Source organism: Hibiscus syriacus, unplaced genomic scaffold (genome assembly GCF_006381635.1).
Source record: "Hibiscus syriacus cultivar Baekdansim isolate YM2019G1 unplaced genomic scaffold, ASM638163v2 tig00005712_pilon, whole genome shotgun sequence".
In the NCBI taxonomy this organism is placed as follows: domain Eukaryota; kingdom Viridiplantae; phylum Streptophyta; class Magnoliopsida; order Malvales; family Malvaceae; genus Hibiscus; species Hibiscus syriacus.
This window is the reverse complement of record NW_024062065.1, coordinates 459,017-482,072: the sequence shown is the minus strand read 5'-3', so window position 1 is coordinate 482,072 and position 23,056 is coordinate 459,017. Positions and strand designations below refer to the sequence as shown.

Below are 23,056 nucleotides of genomic sequence, written 5' to 3'. Positions count from 1 at the left end.
AAAATGTTTTTCCTTTTATTTTCTTGATGTTAATAGCTCAACGAAATGCCACCTATATTTCAAATATTACCGCTAAGTATAACATTCTATTAAATAATTAATTTTTTAACACTCTAACTCTTAATGTTTTATTTTGAAAGTCGTGATGGAAATTGTTAGTTAAAAAATAGTAATGTTTTAAAAGAGAAGCCTTTTTATCTTGAAATGAAGTGTTGGGGATTATAATGCTCTGTAAAAATATAAGGGTTAAAATGATTATTTAATCAAATGTTAGGAGTTTTTTGTCTTAAAATAAAATATTAGGGACTAAAATGCTATAGAAGAAAATATAAACCAAAATAATTATTTTGATAAACGTTGAGAACTAATTCTGACGTTACGTCTAAAAATATAAAAATTATGAAAATCATATATAATGTATTGGAAAAATATTTTAAAAAAGAACACAAACTATGGATTCAATTGATTTTTTATTTATTTATTATGAGGGTCTTTTTATCATTAGGGCTTTGGATTGTGGTTGGTATATTTAATTATAAGTGATGGCAATGAACCCAACTTTCTACCCAAGCTTTTACCCATCTCCAATTATATCAATTTAACGGGCCTCTACATTGGGTTATTCACTTATTTAGGTCTTTTTTTAATGTAAAAAACATTTAATATGAAATAAAGTAAATAAATGTAATAATTGTCAACATTTTAATATCATTCATAGAAAAAAATTCACTCTCCATCTACTTAATAATAATTAAGAGTATATTAGATCGGATCGGATCTTTTAAAAATTTCAATCCTCATATAATTTATTTTCTTTTTACTCTTCAGTTTTAAGGTTTTATCACGATAAATCTAGACTGACCCAAGTCGTACTCTTGTCTTTGGTGGATGAGTCTCCCAGTAGGATTTTATGCCTACACAAGGACTCGAACCTGAGACCTTACTTAAGCGATATCAATCTATTTACCACTTGAATCAATCACATTGGTTATAATTTAGATATTTTTGATATTTTTATTGATGATATAATTTTACGACTACTAAATTTTTAATATGACATCCTAAATTTTCCCTTCTACCATAAAATTCATACATTCTTCTCTATTAATAATTTAATAGAAATGATAGGCTTAAGAATGTTGGAAGCTCTCAAACTTTTTAATACCATACGACAAACATGATTATGCCGTGTAAAATTTGTAGAATTTAAAAATTATTGGCTTAAAAAATATAAAAAAAGATTTTCACTAGATAATATAATAATATGACATGTAATACTGATTAATCTAAAATATATTAAATTTAATTATTAATATTGATATAAAAGGCGAACTGGAGAAATTTTAAACTATAAAAATTTAATTGAATATAATTTTTCTTTAAAAAACTGAACTTTCTTATCAAACATTCAGAATTTCGAGCACCCTAAAACCCAAACTACAATATACCAAGAATAATTAACTGATGATAGGGTTTTTCATTTTTCACTAACAATTTTAACTTAATAATATATGTATTTAATTAATATTTAAATAAATAATTAAGAATGCATCACAATATATTAAAGCAACCGTCGACACCATTTTTCACCCAAGTGGGTAAAACCAAAAAATAGGTTCGGGAGTCAGTTACGCGTGAGGAAGGGTAAGCACTCCCACAGCGCCCAAAAATTTGTATATAGTTGATTACCCTATTTTAAAATTTGGAAATTTTGTGTTCAAAGTTTTATTTAATTTAGAAATCACTATGAATGCAAAGTTGAAGAGGATGCTCGTTTATTAAAGCCAATAATATTATCCCCTAACATGAATGTGTGAGATCAATTATTGTGCCCAATAACCAAACATTGCCTCAAGATTTTTAAAAAATGAAGGGTTTTGAAAAAGATGTTGACCTACTTCAGGAATCACCAGTGGTAGCCCCTACAACATAATGACGGGGAGTATACTATTAATTCCCTAATAAATCAACATTGCCTTGTGTTTGAAAAAGAAATGCAACCAATCAATAGGTTTAAGAACCTAATTTTACTAAGTGGGTTTATTAAAAGATTTCCTAACCTAAGGTGTCAATTTATGAAAATTAAAGAACTTAAAAGAGTAAACCTAAAATGAAAGCTCTAATATTAACCCTGATTTTTTAAAACCAGTTATGGAACAGATAATTGATTTGAGCAATCGGGCATTTTTCATGTGAAAGCCCAAATCGAATCACCCCTTAATTAAAGGACTAAGATGAAATTAAACCTAGAGTCAAGGCTCAAATTGTTAATCTAATCAATTATGTCAATTTGAAAGTTCTAATTAAAGTTTAAGGGCTAAATAGTAATAGTCTAAAGTTTACTAGTATTTTGAAATTTCCTTCTCCTAGAACGTTATACCAAAGCTTAACAGTATTTTAGTGTCTTATGCCCTTAAGGCAATTCATAATCATTACTACTCATGTATACAAGGCCACACAACATTAACATCGCTAACCCACTCCTTACGTGTGTTTGAGCCTCACACCCTAGTTAGCTTCTGAAGTGCCTCACACACTGACAATGCCCCATTAGGGCAACTAAGGTAACCTGGGTATACCTTAACATATTTGGACTCACTAAAGTGAAGTCATATTCTCACGAGTTGTTATCTCGCTCGTTCTCTCATCTAAAACGTTATGTGAAGGTTTATTTATTAACTGTGGAACTAGCTAGCCTGATATCTGGCTCGGGTTCATTTTTTAGCAGCAATACTCTATTCAATCTTATCGTACTTCCCTCAGAACCTCTTGATATGAAAAGGACGACTTACTCTTCTTGGGTTCATGGACATACTCGAAGCTTATTTTTTCGCTACCACTGAATCTGATGTATTCACCGTACTGCTTATCGAATATCTCCTGTAACGATCCTCGATCCCAATTATCTGTATACATCCTCAATTGAAGATATTTTGACATAATACGCTTAATGTGGTTACAACTGATGTAACGTGCTCTTATGAGTGTTTTTGGGTATGCTTGGTCATTTATGTCCTTCACTTATGGGCCTTAAACGAGGTCAAATATAACTATCCAAAGTGAGTAGTATCGATACTCTACTTGCAGTATCAATACCCTAGGGTCAAGTATCGGTACTGAAAATGCATTATATTGCGAAAATAGGGGCTCAATATTGATACTGCAAGTAGATATTGATATTGCAGGGGAAGTATCGATACTCCCCAATCCAATCCCTAATTTTGTCCCAATTCATCTAGTATCGGTACTCAAACCCTTAAATGGACATTTTAGACTAAAAACACTCAAAATTCATATTAAATGCCATAGTTTGATTCTAAATCATTTACTAATGTTGTGGGTAGTTATTTAGGGTCTTAAAGTATCATAAAACACACGATAAACAACAAATTCATTATTTATGTCATGAATCAAAAGTAAAACCCTAAATGCTCAACTATACAAATATTAGCAATTTCTTGTGATTTATGAAAATTTAATACTCCAAAGGATTAGAAATACACTACATTGATGTTTGTATCACGAAATGAACCTCATTTAGCTAGCAAACACTTTCTTTTTTGAACTTTTGTTAATTTTTCCACTATTTTTCCTCTGGCCAAAAGAAGACAACGATTTCTTAATACAAAATTGAAATGATGAAGATTATGGACAAATTTTGAAGCTTAAGGGAGCATGGAAGAACTCAAACACTTACCTAGAATTTTTGCCTTAGCTATGGAGAAGGAAGATGAAAGAAGATAATAGAAATGAAGAAGAAAAGGTGGGAAGATGAAACCTGCGCCCAAACACAAATAAAACCCCCAAAAAAAGCTTGTTTTCTTTTGAAGGTATAATTACACTTTTAGTCCTTATCATTTTAACTCATAATAAAAAATCCTCTTTTTATGGCTAATAGGGCCCGAATCCAACTCAATTGAACCCAACAACTTAAATCATGAAATTCACGGGGTCCACTTACCTTTGGCTAAACTCGAAACTACTAGCCCAAAATTTGGGGTGTTACAATTAATGTATTTGACATTCAAGCATTTGATTCCCTAAGTCACTATCTGGGTCTCCCTTTCCATATTGGCAAGAATAAAACTTGAACTTTTGGGTATTTGCGAGAAAATGTTGTAACCATGGTCATAGGATGGATCAAACGACTTTTATCGTACGGAGAAAGAGAAATATTCCTTAAATCGGTAGCTCAGGCCCTACCCTAATACATAATGTCTTACTACCTTCTCCATGAGCATTTTCTTAATGAGATAACATAAGTCATACGACGTTTTTGGTGGACCGAAAATTTTTTGGAGTGTGGCTAGCTCCTCATTGCACGGTTAACTACCTTCTTGTGTGGAAGCCGATGTTGCTGAAATTCATGCATTTGTTGCTGGATTAACGTTTGCTTAACAGAATCAATGGCAAAATTTGATTTCTGAGTCTGACTCCATGATGGTTGTCAATAAACTGAGCAGTGACACAGAGGATATCTCCACTCTTGGTTTTCATCTTCAAGATGCATGTGACATTTTAGCTAGCAATGTTTTCTATTCTGTTCTTTATGTATCTTGTTCTTGTAACAAGGTCGTCCATAAGCTAGCTTCTTGGGCCTTCGTTCTGGCAGTGCATTGTTATTATTTGACTCGGTTTGCCTTAAGCTTATTGTTATTGATGTATCAAACGATGTTGATCCCGGGTAATATATTCCATTGGGCACTCTTTTCCCCTTTTTAAGATTAGAAAGGGTTTTTAACGAGATCCATCTTTTTTTTCAAAAAAAATAATTGTCATTGTATCTTTATACTTTATAAAAAAAATAGTTTATATTTTATTTAAAAAAAAATTATCTCTTACTTTAATTTAAATTTAATAGATATAATCTTTTATGAATAGTTTGAATGATTATAAGATAATATTTGTTCATAATTTTTTTTATTGATAACACACACATACCATATAAATATAACTGGTTGGACCTAAAATTTTAAAGAAAAATAACACTTCCTTTAATTATTAATGTTATTCAATACGTTATATTAGTTATAAATTATTGTATTGTTGATTTTTAGTTAAGAATTTAAAAATATTCAACCGTATTTTCTCACCAGACTAATTTATAAAGAATGAGATCAAATTTTAACAGATTAAAACAAACTAAATTCTCCAATTTTAACAAGATAAAAAGAATAAATTTTAAATTTAAATGCTTATTATTTTATATAAAGATAATGATGTTGGGAAATAAACCAAGTACAAGTAATTTTCCTATAACCAGATTAGTGAGAATGCAAAATAAAAGCGGAAAAATAATACCCGAAATTGATAACGGAGTTCAGCCAATTGTGCTTACGTCTCCGGACTGCTGCAGATCTTTTACTAAGAGAGAAAATTTACAGGTGTTTACAAAACACTCACTACTCACAAGAAAACTCTCTAGTATTGGGAGAAAGAAATGATTTTTGGATGGTATTGAAGCTAAATGAGCTAGGGTATTTATAGTTGAAACTTAATGACTTAATCTTGTAAATACCCTAAAACCTAGGGATTAATTGTGATTATCTCATTATCATTTTTCGACAAACATCTACCAAACTTTGAAAAACTATTTTTCAAAGAAACATTTACCAAACTTTGAAAACCATTTTCAAAGAAACATTTACCAAACTTTGAAAATCATTTTTTCAAAGTTGGTTACCAAACTTGAAAACCATTTTAATACTTTCAACAATCTCCCACTTGAAGACTGATTTTAATCTGTCTTCACACCTCGATCAATGCAACAGCTTTTCTAGTCTTGTTACTCTAGCATGCCAACTGAAGTTGAACACAAATTTAGTTTGTCTTTGTCAACATATCTGCCGGATTTTGAGCTCCACTGATCTTTTCAAGTTTCAAAATCTCATCTTTCAGAAGAGACCGGATAAAATGATATCGCAATTGTATGTGCTTTGTCCTGGAATGAAAAGACGGATTCTTTGCTAGATGTATAGCATTTTGACTGTCGCAATACAAGACATTGTTTTCTTGTTTCTTGCCTAACTCTTCCAAGAAACTTTGGAGCCAAACCATCTCCTTGCTAGCTTCCGTAACAGCGACATATTCTGCTTCAGTTGTGGAGAGAGCAACTATCTTTTGTAGTTGAGAAACCCAACTCACTGCGGTTCCTCCTAGAGTATAGACATACCCTGTAGTGCTCCTTCTGATGTCAACATTTCCGGCTAAGTCAGCATCTACATAGCCTGTCAGTATTGTATCTCCACCTTTGAAACAAAGTGTTTTGTTTGTGGTACCCCGCAGATATCTGAGGATCCATTTGACTACTTCCCAGTGTACCTTGCCCGGATTATTCATGTACCTGCTAACAGCTCCCACTGCTTGAGCAATATCTGGTCTGGTACAAACCATGGCATACATCAGACTTCTAATTGCTGAGGCATATGACACCTTCACCATGTGTGCACGTTCTTCCTCCGTCTTTGGTGACTGTTCTTTGGAGAGTCTGAAATGAACACCTAAAGGTGTACTTACTGGTTTAGCATCTTGCATGTTGAACCTGGAGAGTACTTTGTTGATGTACTCAGCCTGTGATAATATCAAAGTCCCCGACTTTGTGTCTCTCTTGATCCTCATCCCAAGAATCTGCTTTGCAGCGCCCATATCCTTCATAGCAAACTGCTTTGACAATTTTTGCTTCAAGTTTATAATCTCTTGCATGTCTGAGCCTGCAACGAGCATGTCATCAACGTACAACAATAAAATAATGAAGCTATTGTCGAACCTCTTGATGTAGCAACAATGATCTGCTTGGCATCTGGTAAAACCACTACTACTCATGAAACTATCGAACTTCTTGTACCACTGTCTAGGAGCTTGTTTTAAACCATACAAGCTATTCTTCAACCTGCATACCAGGTTTTTCTTGCCTACCTCTATGAAGCCTTCTGGCTGCCTCATATAGATTTCTTCCTCCAAATCACCATGAAGGAAAGTTGTCTTTACATCTAACTGCTCAAGATGTAAATTCTCTGCAGATACAATTTTCAACACCAGTCTGATTGTAGATAGCTTCATGACAGGAGAGAAAATTTCATTGTAATCAATACCTTGTTTTTGTTTAAAACCTTTGACAACCAATCTTGCTTTATAGCGTTTGCTCCCATCGTGCTCTTCTTTGATCCTGTAAATCCACTTGTTATGGAGCGCTTTCTTGCCTGGTGGTAATTCAGCTAATTCCCATGTCTGATTTGACATAAGCGAGTCCATCTCATCTTTCATGGAAGACTCACACTTGACTGAATCCTCCACTTGCATTGCTTCATCATAGCAATATGGTTCACCATTGTCAGTCAGCAACAAGTAGTGCAAAGAAGGAGAATACCGTTGGGTTGGTTTAAGAATTCTGGAGGAGCGTCTCAGTTCTGGTGTGCCTGGTTCTTCCTCTTGAACTGCTTCAGGACTGATCTGAACATCATTTCCAGAAATCTCCTTGAACTCAGCAAATTCCTTTGTTTCAGCTTCGTTATTACTTGATTCTGCGGTTGACCTGTCTTTGTACATCACATTTTCATTGAAAATGACGTCTCTGCTTCTAATGATCTTCCGATTTTCGTAGTCCCAAAACCGGTAACCAAACTCATCACCACCGTAACCAACAAATACGCATTTGTTGGACTTGGCATCAAGTTTACTTCTTTCAGCAGAGTTTATGTGTACATAAGAAATACAACCAAACACTCTTAAGTGTGAAAGGTTTATTTCTTTGTTGCTCCAAGCTTCCTCTGGTATTCCTCCATCCAAAGGAACTGAGGGCCCACAGTTGATCAGGTAAGCTGCAGTGTTAATAGCTTCAGCCCATAGAAATTTGGGCAATCCGGCATGTATCCTCATGCTTCTGGCACGTTCATTCAGAGTTCTGTTCATGCGCTCTGCTACGCCATTCTGCTGCGGTGTCATGGGAACTGTTGTCTCCATCTTGATCCCATTGTTTGCATAAAAATATCTGAATCTCCTATTTCTGTACTCTCCTCCATTGTCAGACCTCAACCGCTTGACTTTCATACCATTCTCATTTTCCACCATGGCCTTCCATTTTCTGAAGGTATCAAAGACTTCTGATTTTTTCTTCAGAAAATAAACCCACACATTCCTTGTAGAATCATCGATGAAGGTGACATAATATAATGAGCCTGCAAGAGATGGAACTGGAGATGGTCCCCATACATCAATATGAACCAATTCTAACCTTTCTGCCTTGGGTGTCTTGCCAATCTTTGCAAAACTGACTTTCTTTTGTTTGCCAAAGATGCAATCCTCGCATAGTCCGATATCTACATTCTTTAGATCCGGCAGCTTCCCTTTTTGACAGAAGTATCTTCATTCCTTTCTCGCTCATATGGCCAAGCCTTTGTTTCCATAGGTTTGATTTTCCATCAACATCTGCTACTGCAATGATATTCTCTAAATTTGAGGTTACATAGAGAGTACCAGTCTTCTTACCATGAGCAATGACGAGTGCTCCTTTGGTAATCTTCCATTCACAGCCTGAAAAGGTTGTACTGTATCATTCTCCATCAAGCTGTCCTACAGAAATCAAATTTCTTTTGAGACCAGGAATATGTCTCACTCCTGTCAGCTTCCAGGTGGTCTGGTTTGGCAGCTTTAGTCGAATGTCTCCTTTTCCGACGATCTTCAAGGTTTCATCATCAGCAAGATGAACCTTCCCAAAATCACAACTGACATAGTTCTCCATGATTTCTTGGCATAGCGTGGAGTGGAAAGATGCCCCTGAATCCAAAATCCATGATTCAATCGGACTGTTGACGCTTAAAATCATAGCATCACCTGTCTTCTCCGTCATGTTGGCAGATTCCTGTACGCCGGTATTTTTCTTCGATGCTCGGCAATCTCTTTTGAAGTGGCCCTTCTTGCCGCAATTATAAAAGGTAAAATCTTTATTTCCTATTCTTGATTTTCCCCTTCTAGATTTCGATCTGCCACGATTTGAATTTCTTTCTGAAGTTCTCCCTCTGGACTCCGTGTGCAAGGCTGAGGAGGTTGATGCTTCTCCCGATTCTCTCCGCCGAATTTCTTCGCTCAGTACCAGATCCCGAACATCGTCGAATTTTAATTTGTTGTTTCCCGACGAACTGCTGACTGCTGTAACAGTAGCATTCCAACTGTCTGGTAAAGATGATAAGAGAATTAAAGCTCGAACTTCATCATCAAATTCAATTTCCACTGAACTCAACTGGGTTGTGATTGTATTGAGTTCATTTAGGTGTTGTGCCACCGATGCCCCTTCCGTCATCCGCAAATTAAATAATCGCCTCATCAAATGAACTTTGTTTGAGGCCGATGGCTTCTCATACATACTGGAGAGAGCCGTCATAAGACCCGTCGTGGTCTTTTCCTTTGCTATGTTGAAAGCAACATTGCGGGATAACGTCAGTCGGATAACTCCGAGGGCTTGTCTGTCGAGAAGAGCCCAGTCTTCATTCTTCATGCTCTCTGGTTGTTTTCCTGAGAGGGGTTGATATAGATTTTTCTGGTATAGAAAATCTTCAATTTGCATCTTCCAAAATCCAAAGTCCGCACCATCGAACTTTTCAATTTTCACCTTCCCTTCGTCTGCAGCCATCGCTCCCACTCGAATCTAGCTTCGTTTGGATCGTTTCTGACAATTTTTACGAACCGCCGTGTATTAGAACACCTCCGTCGACAAACTCGTATCGCCGACTGAATTTCACTATTCACGAAATTCACTATTCACATGAATAGTAACCCGAATAGTAACCTCGCAAAAAATTGACAAAATTCACAACCCAAAAGCTCTGATACCAGTTGTTGGGAAATAAACCAAGTAGAAGTAATTTTCTTATAACCAGATTAGTGAGAATGCAAAATAAAAGCGGAAAAATAATACCCGAAATTGATAACGGAGTTCAGCCAATTGTGCTTACGTCTCCGGACTGCTGCAGATCTTTTACTAAGAGAGAAAATTTACAGTTGTTTACAAAACACTCACTACTCATAAGAAAACTCTATAGTATTGGGAGAAAGAAATGATTTTTGGATGATATTGAAGCTAAATGAGCTAAGGTATTTATAGTTGAAACTTAAGGACTTAATCTTGTAAATACCCTAAAACCTAGGGATTAATTGTGATTATCACATTATCATTTTTCAACAAACATCGACCAAACTTTGAAAAACTATTTTTCAAAGAAACATTTACCAAACTTTGTAAACCATTTTTAAAAAAACATTTACCAAACTTTAAAAACTATTTTTTCAAAGTTGGTTACCAAATTTGAAAACAATTTTAATACTTTCAAGAAATGATATATATAATAACTATCCTATATATATTGTTTAGATTCTGTTGATTACTCAACGCAATATTCGGATAAAATTCCATCATTATCTGCTCTTTAAAATGTCAAAAGCTTTGATTGATACGTTTGGATCAATATATACACATAGTTAAATCCTATTCATCTGCAGGAAGACCAGGTTTTTCAACTCGTTTTTCAACTCGGTCACTCAGTCTCCAACTCAATTAAAATCGAATCAACTCACATAAAAACTCAGAATATGTTGATTTCGATTTAGGAAAAGGAAAGGAAAGGGTCCCAAGAACCGGCTATGGTGGATCAGCAACTCATCTCGCCTTGTCAGAGCACTTCTCTTTTAACTAGGACTTGTAAGACTTCCTTTTACTTTTTCTTCCACTTTTTCTTCTCTCAATAATTCATCCATTATAATTTCTCCTTTTCATGCCCCCTTTATTTATTTATTCATTGTTTAGTCCTTTAATGTTCCTTCAGAGCTTATTCTTTTCTAAACAAACAAGGAGCAATGGTGGAGTTTGGTTATGAACAACTTGTGGAAGCCACCCAAAGTTTCTCTCCGTCGAGGCTGATCGGAAAAGGCAGTCATGGAGCGGTGTTTCGAGGCATTCTTCGAGAAAACCAAGTGGTTGCCGTGAAGAGGTCATCCATCAATGGCGTCGAGGCGCAACGTGAAAATTTGAAGAAGCTGGACAATGAAATATCCATGTTGTCATCTTTACGTGAAAGTTCTAATGTCATCGGCTACCTCGGAGCGAGTCACGGCTCAGCTGAGAACGACGACAAGCTTCTAGTTATGGAGTTCATGCCTAATGGTTCATTGCATGACTTGTTACACGCCGCCGTCACGCCTCCGTCGTGGCCTAAACGTGTGGAAATCGCTATGCAAATCGCGAGGGCGGTTCAGTTTTTACACGAAGGCAAGCCTTCGGTTATCCATAGAGATATTAAATCGGATAATATCTTGTTCGATTCGAACTGGACTGCTAAGCTGGCTGATTTCGGACTCGCGATCTCGCCGGCGGACTTGTCGAGTCAGGCCGCTCAACCGGCCGGTACAATCGGGTACTTAGACCCTTCTTACACTTCCCCTAACGAACTAAGCACTAAAAACGACGTGTTTAGTTTAGGGGTTGTGTTATTAGAAATCATCAGTTGCCGGAAAATTATTGATCTCACAAAAGCGTCGGCTTCCATCGTCGAATGGGCGGTTCCGTTGGTGAAAAAGCAAAGAACGATCGAAATCTACGACCCCAGGATTCCATTCCCGACGTGCATGATGGAGAGCATGATAAGGAGAATACTGAACGTGGCGTCACGTTGTTTATCAGAGGACCACGACCGCCGTCCTCCGATTGGAGAAATTGTCGTGGCGATGGAGAGTTGTTCCGTTGAACGAGTCAGACTCGGGAATATGCCCGCGTGGACCGGCGTTTTGAATTACTTGGTTCAACTCAAGAGGCGGCAGAAGCTGAGTAGGAAATGCAGCAGGGTGGTTTATTCGACCCAACAAGGTGACGTTAATAACGGCGATGTTAATCCGACGGGGAAACTAGTGCTGCTAAAGGATATATTAGCTGGCACTGGCAGGTGTTAGATTGAAATGAAGTTTTGTTTTTGTGAAGGATGAGTCGACTCGGTTTGTGATGTGAGTCGAGGGAGATGAGTCAAAGTTTTTGGTTTTGGGTTCGTGGATATGAAATGCAGGTTTTAATTAAAAAACAGGCATTCCAAGCAGAAGATTCCCAAAAAGTTGATAGCATGAAAGCTTTGTTGGATGCCCTGTCATTCCCTTTTACTTTCTTTTCTTTTTTTTTTCCACCCAAGTCTTGTATTGATTATTCTATATCAATTCACGTCGTACATTTAATTTTAGTGGATAAATTTTTTAATATAAATTTTTTGCATACACAAAAATTAAACTCGATATCTTATTTAAGCGATATCAAATTATTTACCACTTCGACCAACCTTATTGGTTCTTTTCTCCTTTCTTTTAATGTAGAGATAATATGATTTTATTTCTTATATTTTTTATAAGTTTATTATTTAAAATTTAAAAAGTGAAATGGGCATTAAAATATGGTTTTGGGCATCATATTTTGAAGATTACTTACTTGGTAGGGAAGGTGTACCTTTGGGCACGTAAGCTTTGTGCAACTGTCCAATTGACAGAAATGCATATGATTTTGTTTTATATTCAAATGAGTAAAGCAACCATCACCTCATTCCCAATCCTATTACCTCACCCTTCAAAACTCTACCTACTACTTACTTTTGTCAACCTATTCATAGAATTAGGCTCGTTGTTTAAAGGTGTCTAAACGTAATTTTAGCTTAAAAAAATCCTTTTTAAAAAAAATAACTTATTACTTTTAATATTTTATTTTATTTTTTTAAAATATAAAATTCATATAAAATAGGGTAAGTTACACAAAAAGTCCCCCAACTATAGGATAATGCTTCATTGAGTCTATTGACTATGAAAAGTTACAAAATGATCTCTTGCCTACATGGAGTTGTTTTATTGAGTCTCTCGACTATTAAAAGTTATAAAATGATCACTCGACTATTCATTATATTTCAAATACGTACTTTGCTGCTAAAAATTAACGGGTATATGAGTTAGACGTTAAAATGCTAACTGAGATATGATAAGTACAAGGTAATATCTGTTCAAAGAACACTCTCAACCATTTGACATTAAATGCTCGCACTCTTGACATTCATGGTGCTTGAACCCATGACCTCAAAGAATAACAAAAATTCATTTACTACCGAGGTCACTTGGTTCATGCTTATATTTTTATTATAGTTTAAATTGATATAATTATTATATAATAATATTTTTTTGAATTTATTATAGTTTAAATTGAAATAATTCATATATAAGTGTAAATATAATTTAAATGATATATTTTTAATTTATAATATAATGTCTATGATGAACATTTTATCTTTTTAAATTCACCTTTTAACAATAATTTCAAACAATTAAATTTTAAACTATATTTTTGAAAATTCCTTTCTACAACACTTTTAAAAATCACTTTTAAAATGCAATGTTAAACTATCCCTTATGCTTTAAAATTTTCCTCTTTAAATAAAAGTTAAATTAAATAATTTGTTAAATAAAAACTTATAAATATTAAAAATTCAAATATAAATTTTATTAAAGGTAAACTACACAGATGGTCATTAATATTTAAGTAAGTTTTTGTTTTCTCCACTAAAAATTTCAAAAGTTACAAATTGATCACTAATATTATCGATTTGTAACAAAATGATCCCTCGCCGTTAATGAACGTTATTGGGGCAACGAAATGCTGACTTCACACATTATATTAACAACCCGAGCCTCTGTAAATACTCTTTGACACATATATCCCTATATATAAATGATCAAATAATATTTTTACTTTTTTCTATTATGCCCTTTTCACTTCTTTTTTATAAGAGAAAATAACCTCAGTGACCAAAAATGCCTTATAATATACGATTTTAACAAACTTTTTTTGGATTTGCCAAAATGACCAACTAAATCGCAATGTGATCGATAATTCGCAACGCGATCTCCGGTATCGCAAATCAGTTTCCAGATTCGCAACGCGATTCTGACTATCGCATTGCAATTTTACAAATTCGCGTTGCGATTTTCCTAATTCGCAATGCGAATACGTAAATCGCAATGCGAATACGTAAATCGCAATGCGAATATATAAATCGCAACGCGATTCTGACTATCGCAATACTGAATTTTAAATTCGCAACTCGATTTTGAATTTGCAACAGGTTTTAGTTTCGCAACACAAATGTTTTGGGTATATAACTACGCAGCAACAACAACTCATAACCTAAATCCCTAAATCGCAATCATTCCATCTCCATCTATCACTCTCTCCGACGACATCCGTTCCTATATCCAACGACATCCTTCCCCATCCGGTAACAGGTTTTAGTTTCATAGCTCGTTTGTTTAGTAAATTAATTTACAATAATGAAATCATCTAATGTTGATCATGTTTGGATAAATTTGTGTAATGTTCATGGTGTTTTACAATATATGCCTTTACCCATGAATCTTCAACTAAAACTGTCATTAAAAAAGTTAACTTATGAAACTCTAATGTTACGTGTTGCAAATAAATTGAATTTAGAGCCCCTAAGTGGATTTAGGTTATCTTATCAGAGAAATGGTAAAGTTTATTTGTTAACCGACAATGAAGATGTTGAACGATTCATTGCTTACATTAGTGTTTCAAGTGATGATGTTACATTGTATGTTGTTGAACCTAGAAGTAATGAAGTTGGGTCAGTAGCGGGTAGTAATCAACTAAGTTTTTCAACCGCAGTTTATGGTGCTCAAAATTTAATGGTTCCACCACAATTTCATCACCAAGCAAATATTGTTTCACCACATTTCCAATACCAAACACAATCTCAAAACCCACAACCTTTCCCTAATCCAAATCCCAATAAACTTTCAGCACCAAATTCTGGTTTTCGTATTGACCAGTAGTGAAGTTGGGTCAGTAACTTGAGTTTGAACATTGCTATGATATGTTCAGTTGTTATCACTTATTAACATTCATTTGACTATCGCAACGCGGAAATCGCAACACGGAAATGACTATCGCAACGCGGAATTGACTATCGCAACGCGGAAATGACTATCGCAATGAGAGAATCGCAATGCGAAATGAAAATCGCAACGAGAGAATCGCAATGCGAAAATGAAAATCGCAACGCGAATTTAGTTTCGCGTTGCTATTTTCATTTTCGCATTGTGATTCTCTCGTTGCGATTTCATTTCGCATTGCGATTCTCTCGTTGCGATAGTCATTTCCGCGTTGCGATAGTCTGTTTTGCATTCAACATAATGCAAATTGAAATCAACAAATCAACTATTACATTTCAATCAATTAAACAAGCACAAATAATAATTATGTACACATCAATTAAACAAATCAACACAAATCATCTTTTACAAATCAATTAAACAATAAAAAAAATAATAAGAATTATTTCCTCATCAATTATTGAATCAACTTTTGCACCCATACATCCATTTCACGCAGCTCACTTCAGGATTAACCTGCAGAAACCAAACATTGAATCAACAACACTTTATACACATCTAAAACCTACAAATAGCAAATTATTGAATTCTAGCTACTTAACCAAACATTTTCAAACCAAAAAGAGTATATATGTTTAACAACACTTGCATTTGACTTAAAAATTGTTTATGGACACTTTCATAACGCGGATGCAGGCAGGCAGCGTCTCGCATATATCGTTCTAGCCATAAAATACCGAAACCACAAGCCTACTGCACCTCTATCTCTATCGGTGGGAGGTAGAAACTGTGTACTTCCTGTCGTCAAACGCTCCAAGCACATACATACGAGAGGACCACAATCCCCTCTGGCTTCCTTCGTTTGTTGTGGCGCGGTCTCGTCTCTGATAACTGTAACATTGAACTTCTTTGGCTTCTTGTTTCCAGAATTAGTCCAATAATTAATTGCATCCAAGAATTTAGCCAAATGAGAGCTCCATCACTTAATAATATCTCTCAAATTAGACAATGATATGTAATTTATCATGCTATCATATACTATTGTCTTTAGGGATGGGAGCTGAAGCTCGACGAGAAGCCAATGAGTACGTTCTAAAACAGGGATAAACACCTGCATCGAAATGTAAAAATTCAAATTGCACACTTATTTATGAACACCTTTAAAATATTTAAACATATAAATACTAACCTTATCGACCTCCCACCATGCAGGATAAAGTTTAGCTTGTCCATTAGCCAACATATATGATTCCTGTCGTTGATTCTTCAAGTGAACTACGTGAAAAGACGTCGGCATAATTGTATATCGCGTTTTTTTTATATTTTTCTTCAATTTCCTTACAATTAGAAGACATGTCACCCATGCATCAATATGATGTTTTACAAAAAAAAAAAAGACATATATTAGTGAATTACATAAATTTTAAAAAAAATTAATCAAACTGAAATATAAGAAGAAGTATAAGACATACCCCCCATCGAAATAGCCGTTGTCTTCAACCCCTAATAATACACCCCACCAAGACAGTTCAAGTAACAAATGCATATCATCGTTGAGTTTGTATATGTCAGCGTAACACCCTTGGCTCCACTCATGTAGATAAAAATCAACTGTGGTCTTAGCCCAAAGGGTATTATCCAGAATTGTTTCATGTAGTTATTTCCTCTCCACTTCATATGTCGGAATGGTATTGGCCGGTAACTTATACGAAAGCCAACAATCATCCATCATGTCCGGCACGCGAGAGGGCTTCTCAATAATTCGATATATTACGCCGTGTGAATCGGGCTCTAGAATGTTGGGAGGGACCTCTTCAACGATGACAGTGGCCTCTTGAATGGTGGGAGGGGACTCTTGAGGGATGATAGGGGCCTCTTGAACGATAGAGGAGGCCTCTTGAACGATGACAGGTGAGTCGGCCTTTTTCTTACGGATTCTTCAAACTATTGGGGTGAACGGAGACGTAATGGCACATGCACGCCGTCTGATGCGTGAACTCCGTCTTGCAAGAAAAACCCGACGTAGAGCATCCACCTTAGCGGGCCGCTAAAAATAAATTAATACATAAATCAGTAAATAAACAAACATTATATTAAACAGTGAAAACAAAGACAAATATATTTCAAACTTGCACGGTATTCACCCAAGTCATTATTATATCATTGTTCACAAAATGCATCAGATAACATTCCAGAAGTAAGCACTTATATAAACATTTAAAAGGACAACATATAGGTTTAATGCAGGTTCAATGACAACATAAAGAGTAGTAGTTTATTCTTGAAACTTAAATTTTCAACACTGTGAAGTTAGTATTTGTCTTTTGGTTGAAGTAATGCAATTCATTCAAGTTTCAATTTGTAGAAGAAGAATAGAATCTGAAACTTAAAATCGCAACGCGAAAATGACTATCGCAATGCGAATTTGACTATCATAATGCGAATTTGACTATCGCAACGAGAGAATCGCAATGCGATTTTCATTTCGCATTGCGATTCTTTCATTGCGATAGTCAAATTCGCATTACGTAGTCATTTTCGCATTTCGATAGTCATTTTCGCGTTGCGATGTTGTTGCGATTTTCATTTCGCATTGCGATTCTCTCGTTGCGATAGTCATTTTCGCGTTGCGATAGTCATTTTCGCATTGCGATAGTAAACTATTCTTCTTCTGCAAATTGAAACTTGAATGGATTGCATTAGTTCAACCAAAAGACAACCAAAAACAAATACTAACTTCACAGGGTTAAAGAATAAACAGTTAAACAGTATTGGCAGCAACCGAATGAATTTACTAAGCAATCTAAGTGAACTTACGAGTAAATTTATCATCAAGTTAAATATGAAAAATATTAAACTACCTCGTTGCGTAGAGTATGAACCTCGTTCTGCAACGATGCTACAATCTCACGTAGAGCTGCTACCTCACCACGTAAAGTAGACACCTCAACACGCCATGCATCATTGTCATCGCGTAAAGTACTGACCTCCTCACGCAATGCATTGACCTCATTACGTAACTCCCCTAACTCATCCCGTGGAGGTGGAGGTGGAGAACATGGAGATAAACGTCATGGCATCTTTGCCGGTCGCCTATCATGAGGTGGTGGTGGAGAAGAGGCTCGATGATGTGACAGAATAGGTGATGACTCTCGTTGTGGAGGTGTATATTCGGGTCGATCAGGTGATGGCTCTGGGTGAGGTGATGGCTCTCGAAGTGGTGGCTGCTCATCATCCGTGCCATCAAAAAAACGCTTACTAGCTTGCCACCAATCAGTGGCAAGCTCAACTTCCGTGGGTGTCAGCCTCTATAATGGAGTGTTGGCCTCCTAATAATATAAAAGCTCAAACAAAGTTAAACGTGTACTAGTAATAACTTGTTTATAAACATATGGTAGTATTTGTGTTAACTTACATTATTTATTGTAGTATACGGTAATAAATCTTCCCATTGCTACAAGGACTGTTTCCACTTCCAGGAAATAGCTCTAGGAATATCATTAGAAGTTTTTAATGCATATGTCTGCATGGCGGGAAAGGCTTCAAATATCCAAATCTACAAAAAATATAATAACAAACATTAGTAATTGTTAAAGAATTAATTATAATTTTGGAAACATTATATAAAAATTATTACCTTAAAGGTCCAAATAAAGCCTGACAAAGTGTATTTGGAACCATCGCCACGCAAACTTTTCCGATCATCAAAGGCAGACGACAACTTATTCCATGTAGCTTTCCATAGATACGAACCCCACGGAAACATGTTCCATGCATTTAGGTCCTCTACCAATTTAATTAGATCATTAGGAATAGGTTGTCGGGCCTCTCTGCCTAAAAAGTCGGCTTGCAAAAGTATTAGAAGGCATATTCGGACAACATCGACGTCATCCATCCGAGTAAACCATCTTTCTTATTCAATAATCTCGTCAAGTCTTCCACGTGTAAATTTAACTTCTCCGTTGACAGCTCAGGAAAAACCCAGGAAAACCATGATAGGCGGGTAATATGTCTAGTGTACCGATCTACATCATTGTGTCCGAAGCGTAGACCAGTGATTAAGCAAAACTCTTCCCGCCCAAAACACATATACGCCGGTGGAAAATCAAACCATATCTCTTCATCACGACGTTGTATAGTCTCTGGTAGATCGTTAGTCATGGTTTGAAGAAACAGATTGGTCAACATAGCATCTCCACCCGGATGTTGTACTTTCAGTCATGGCCCGAAGCAAGTATCCTCAAATATTTTTCTTTGTGCAGGTGAAAGCTTCGACACAATTGTTTTGGCCAGGCTTATTTTATTTCTTAAGGTCAATTGAGCCGAATAAAAGTTCTGCAAAAACAATAAACATACCAAGTTAGATATACTAAAAACTACACTGTGAAGATATAACAAGAACAATAAACATAAAGAGTAGTAGTTTATTCTTCAAACTTAAATTTGCAACACTGTGAATTTAGTATTTGTCTTTGTTTTTTGGTTGAAGTAATGCAATTCATTCAAGTTTCAATTTGCAGAAGAAGAATAGTTTCTGAAACTTAAAATCGCAACACGAAAATGACTATCGCAACGCGAATTTGACTATCGCAACGCGAAATGAAAATCACAACGACAGAATCGCATTGCGATAGTCATTCTCGGTTTCAAATACTAAAATTGAAAGAAACTTCAATGGATTGCATTACTTCAACCAAAAGACAAAACAAAGACAAATACTAACTTCACAGGGTTAAAGACTAAACAATTTAGCAGTATTGACAGCAATCAAATGAATATAATAAGCAATCTAAGTGAAATGGTTAATCTATTATTGAAAACACCAGTAAACTTATCATCAATTTCAATATGAAAAACCTAATAATAATGCAAAAATTTCAAAATAAAAATAATTAAAAAAACTAACCCTCAGTGGTTGATTTGGTTGATTTTCCATTTCTGATCGTGAATGATTTTGCCGGAGATGGAGACTGATATCGTCGGAGATGGGGACTGATTTCGTCGGAGATGTGGACGGATGTCGCCTTAGAGAGTGAGAGATGGAGATGAGGCTGAGTTGTGATTTAGGGTTTTAGGTTATGAGTTGCGATTACGGGATATACTGTGGACGGTTCAGTGTTCTGATATATTAATATATTCGTGTTTGAAATTTGAAAAAAAAATACGCGTTGGATACGAATGGCGCTATGTAAATCGCATTGCGATAGTCAGATTCGCGTTGCGATTTACGTATTCGCATTGCGATTTACGTATTCGCATTGCGATTTACGTATTCGCATTGCGATTTACGTATTCACATTGCGATTTACGTATTCGCATTGCGAATTAGGAAAGTCGCAACGCGAATTTGGAAAATCGCAATGCGATAGTCAGAATCGCGTTACGAATCTGGAAACTGATTTGCGATACCGGAGATCGCGTTGCGAATTATCGATCGCATTGCGATTTAGTTGGTCATTTTGGCAAATCCAAAAAAAGTTGGTTAAAATTGTATATTATAAGGCATTTTTGGTCACTGAGGTTGTTTTCTCTTTTTATAATTCAAACCCCCGACAACTCTCTTTTCCGCCTTTAGATTTAATCACCTTCATCATCGTCAAGAAGCAAGATTTCTCATGAAACTGAATGATCTAAGCAATGGAAGAAACATGAAAACACCATGGCAACAAGAAATGTAATACCAAGTTACAGAGAAAAAAATATGATAAAGAACTGTTTCTTTCTCAAAGGTCTTTGAATCTGAAATTGGTTGGCCTTTGATATCATTCATAAAGGAGAATCAATGTACTTCACGTGAATCTAAAATTTTCAGTTGAACAGTTGATGAGGGAAGATGGAAGTTCCAAGTTACCACAACCAAAAGCCCAATAGACAGTACTGGTGGTGATGAGTTCATTCAGTCCCATGAGAAATCTTGCTTCTTGGCGATGATGATGGTGATTAAATTCAAAGTCGGAAAAGGGAGCTGCTGGGGATTTGAATTATAAAAAGGAATTGAAACGTGTTGGATTAAAATCTATAATTATGGATACATTTATAATGTATACTATTATCATAAAATATGAATAAATTAAGTGACCAATTATGTTATAAAGTCATTATAGGTATTAGAAGTATTATGAAAATAAAAGTGTAGATACTATTAAAGTTGTATTTATAATTCGATGAGAGATAGATTTATAAGTACAAACAATAATTGATTCTTACATCAGCTATATAAAGGTGTTATTGTCCCCTAGAAATAGATTATCTTGTATTTTCTCTTATCCCGTCAGAGAATTTATACTCCAGATAATTCTATATTCTTGGAAGATCACAACCATAAGACAATCTTCAATATCTCAACCTTCTAGGTTTAAGCTGTTAATATAATCCACATCAACATTTTGCTGCCCTAGTAACGACAGTTAACATCGAGTGACAATTTTGTTACAAATCGATAATGTTAATGATCAATTTATAACTTTTGAAACTTTAATAAAAAAATATTCAAACATTAGTGACCATTTGTGTAGTTTACCGTTTTTAAATGTTATCTTTAAATGATGATTGCGTGAATCAACCTAGATAAAAACCAAATCAATAAAGAACAAATCATTTATGTCAATTTTAAAGGGGGAAAGTTATATATATATTTTTTATCAAGTTAAGGTAATTACAAAGTAGTATATGTTATCAACCATTTGACAATGAACGTTCAATCACCCTGCTGTAGCCGCTGGTACTCGAACTTGTGACTCCTAGGAACAACAACAATTCTTTTAACCACTGAGGTAAGTTGATTCGTCCAAAAGGGGAAAGTTATATATCAGTTATAATTATTTTATATTAGATATAACATTGATTTCAAAACATTAAGATTTGTGTCATCATAATACGAGAACATATGCTACTAATGAAAATTAACCATGAAACATGAAAGTTTTTTATAGTTGAGTGACTAAAATGAAGTAGATTCTAACCTTTGTGACTTATTTGTAAATTTCTCTTTTTCATTAATCAAAATGAAAAAAAAAGAAATTATTAATTGAGAGACCCAATTATTTAGTTTGTTATAAAAGGAATATATATTAATAGGATTTATTTAGTAAACCATTATATAATTGAATTTCAATATAATTGAGTGTAATTACATATATGATTTGTTTAGTTGATCATTATAACTCGAGTCTTAATTAAGGGTGAAGTAAATTAATGGTTTTCCGACTATAGGGTGTTACTTTGTGGAATCCTCTGACTATTAAAAGTTACAAAATAGTTATTTGATTATTCATATATTATAAATTTGAACTATGTATTTATTTATTTATTTATTTATTTATACATGCATTGCATTTTTATATTTATTTTTAATTTTCTGACCGCCGGAGGTCTTTCACGGAAGTTGCTCTCAACCTGGCGTTGGGGGCAATCTACTACCCTACCTCCCCTTATCCCATTGTATATGGGAATAGGGTTTTGTTGTTATTGTTGTAAATTTGTCATTTTTCGTCGAAAAATTAACGATAATCTGATCTAGACGTTAACATACGGACCAAGAAATGATAAAATATGATCCTAGAATTTCAAACGGCTATCATATCACACTCAACATGTTAATGTATAGCTTAGATGATCGACAATATTTTAACGAAAAATGACGAGTTTAGAATATATGAATAGTCGAGTGATCATTTTATAATTTCTAATAGTCAAGTGACTCAAAAAGCAATGCCCTATAGTCGGAATAACATTTTATAACTTTGAATAGTTGGGGACTCGACGAAGTAACACTGTATAATTGGGGACTATTTGTGTAATTTATCCTTGAATTAAAATGTGATTAAAAATAATAAAGTATACTTTTCAATTTCGATGATGATGAATAAATATAATTACGCGACTAAACATACTTTTAGTTGAGTTGGATATCAACAGTTAACCGGTTACCAACTTAATCAAAAAGTGCAAAATTACCTGATCCAAGCCTTTTCTTCTCTTTCCTTCAAATTTCCGAGACACGAGGGAATTAAATATCTTGATTTCTGAAACCCTAAAATTAACTCCAAGATTGATTTATAATCGTGTCATTATACTTGATTTTCTGTTTTCGATTCTACTGCTTTGTTACTCTGCCTCATCTATACCCTGGGCTTGGAAG

At 34.9% G+C, this 23,056-nt stretch overlaps 1 protein-coding gene across 1 annotated transcript; it reads left to right on the top strand.

Moving 5' to 3' along the window:
• Positions 1–10,842: 10,842 nt before the first annotated feature.
• On the top strand, positions 10,843–11,949 carry LOC120199897 (serine/threonine-protein kinase-like protein At5g23170). The gene has a single exon (XM_039200873.1). The coding sequence runs from the start codon at positions 10,846–10,848 to the stop codon at positions 11,932–11,934; it is 1,089 nt and encodes a 362-aa protein (XP_039056804.1). The 5' UTR covers positions 10,843–10,845; the 3' UTR covers positions 11,935–11,949.
• Positions 11,950–23,056: the final 11,107 nt, after the last annotated feature.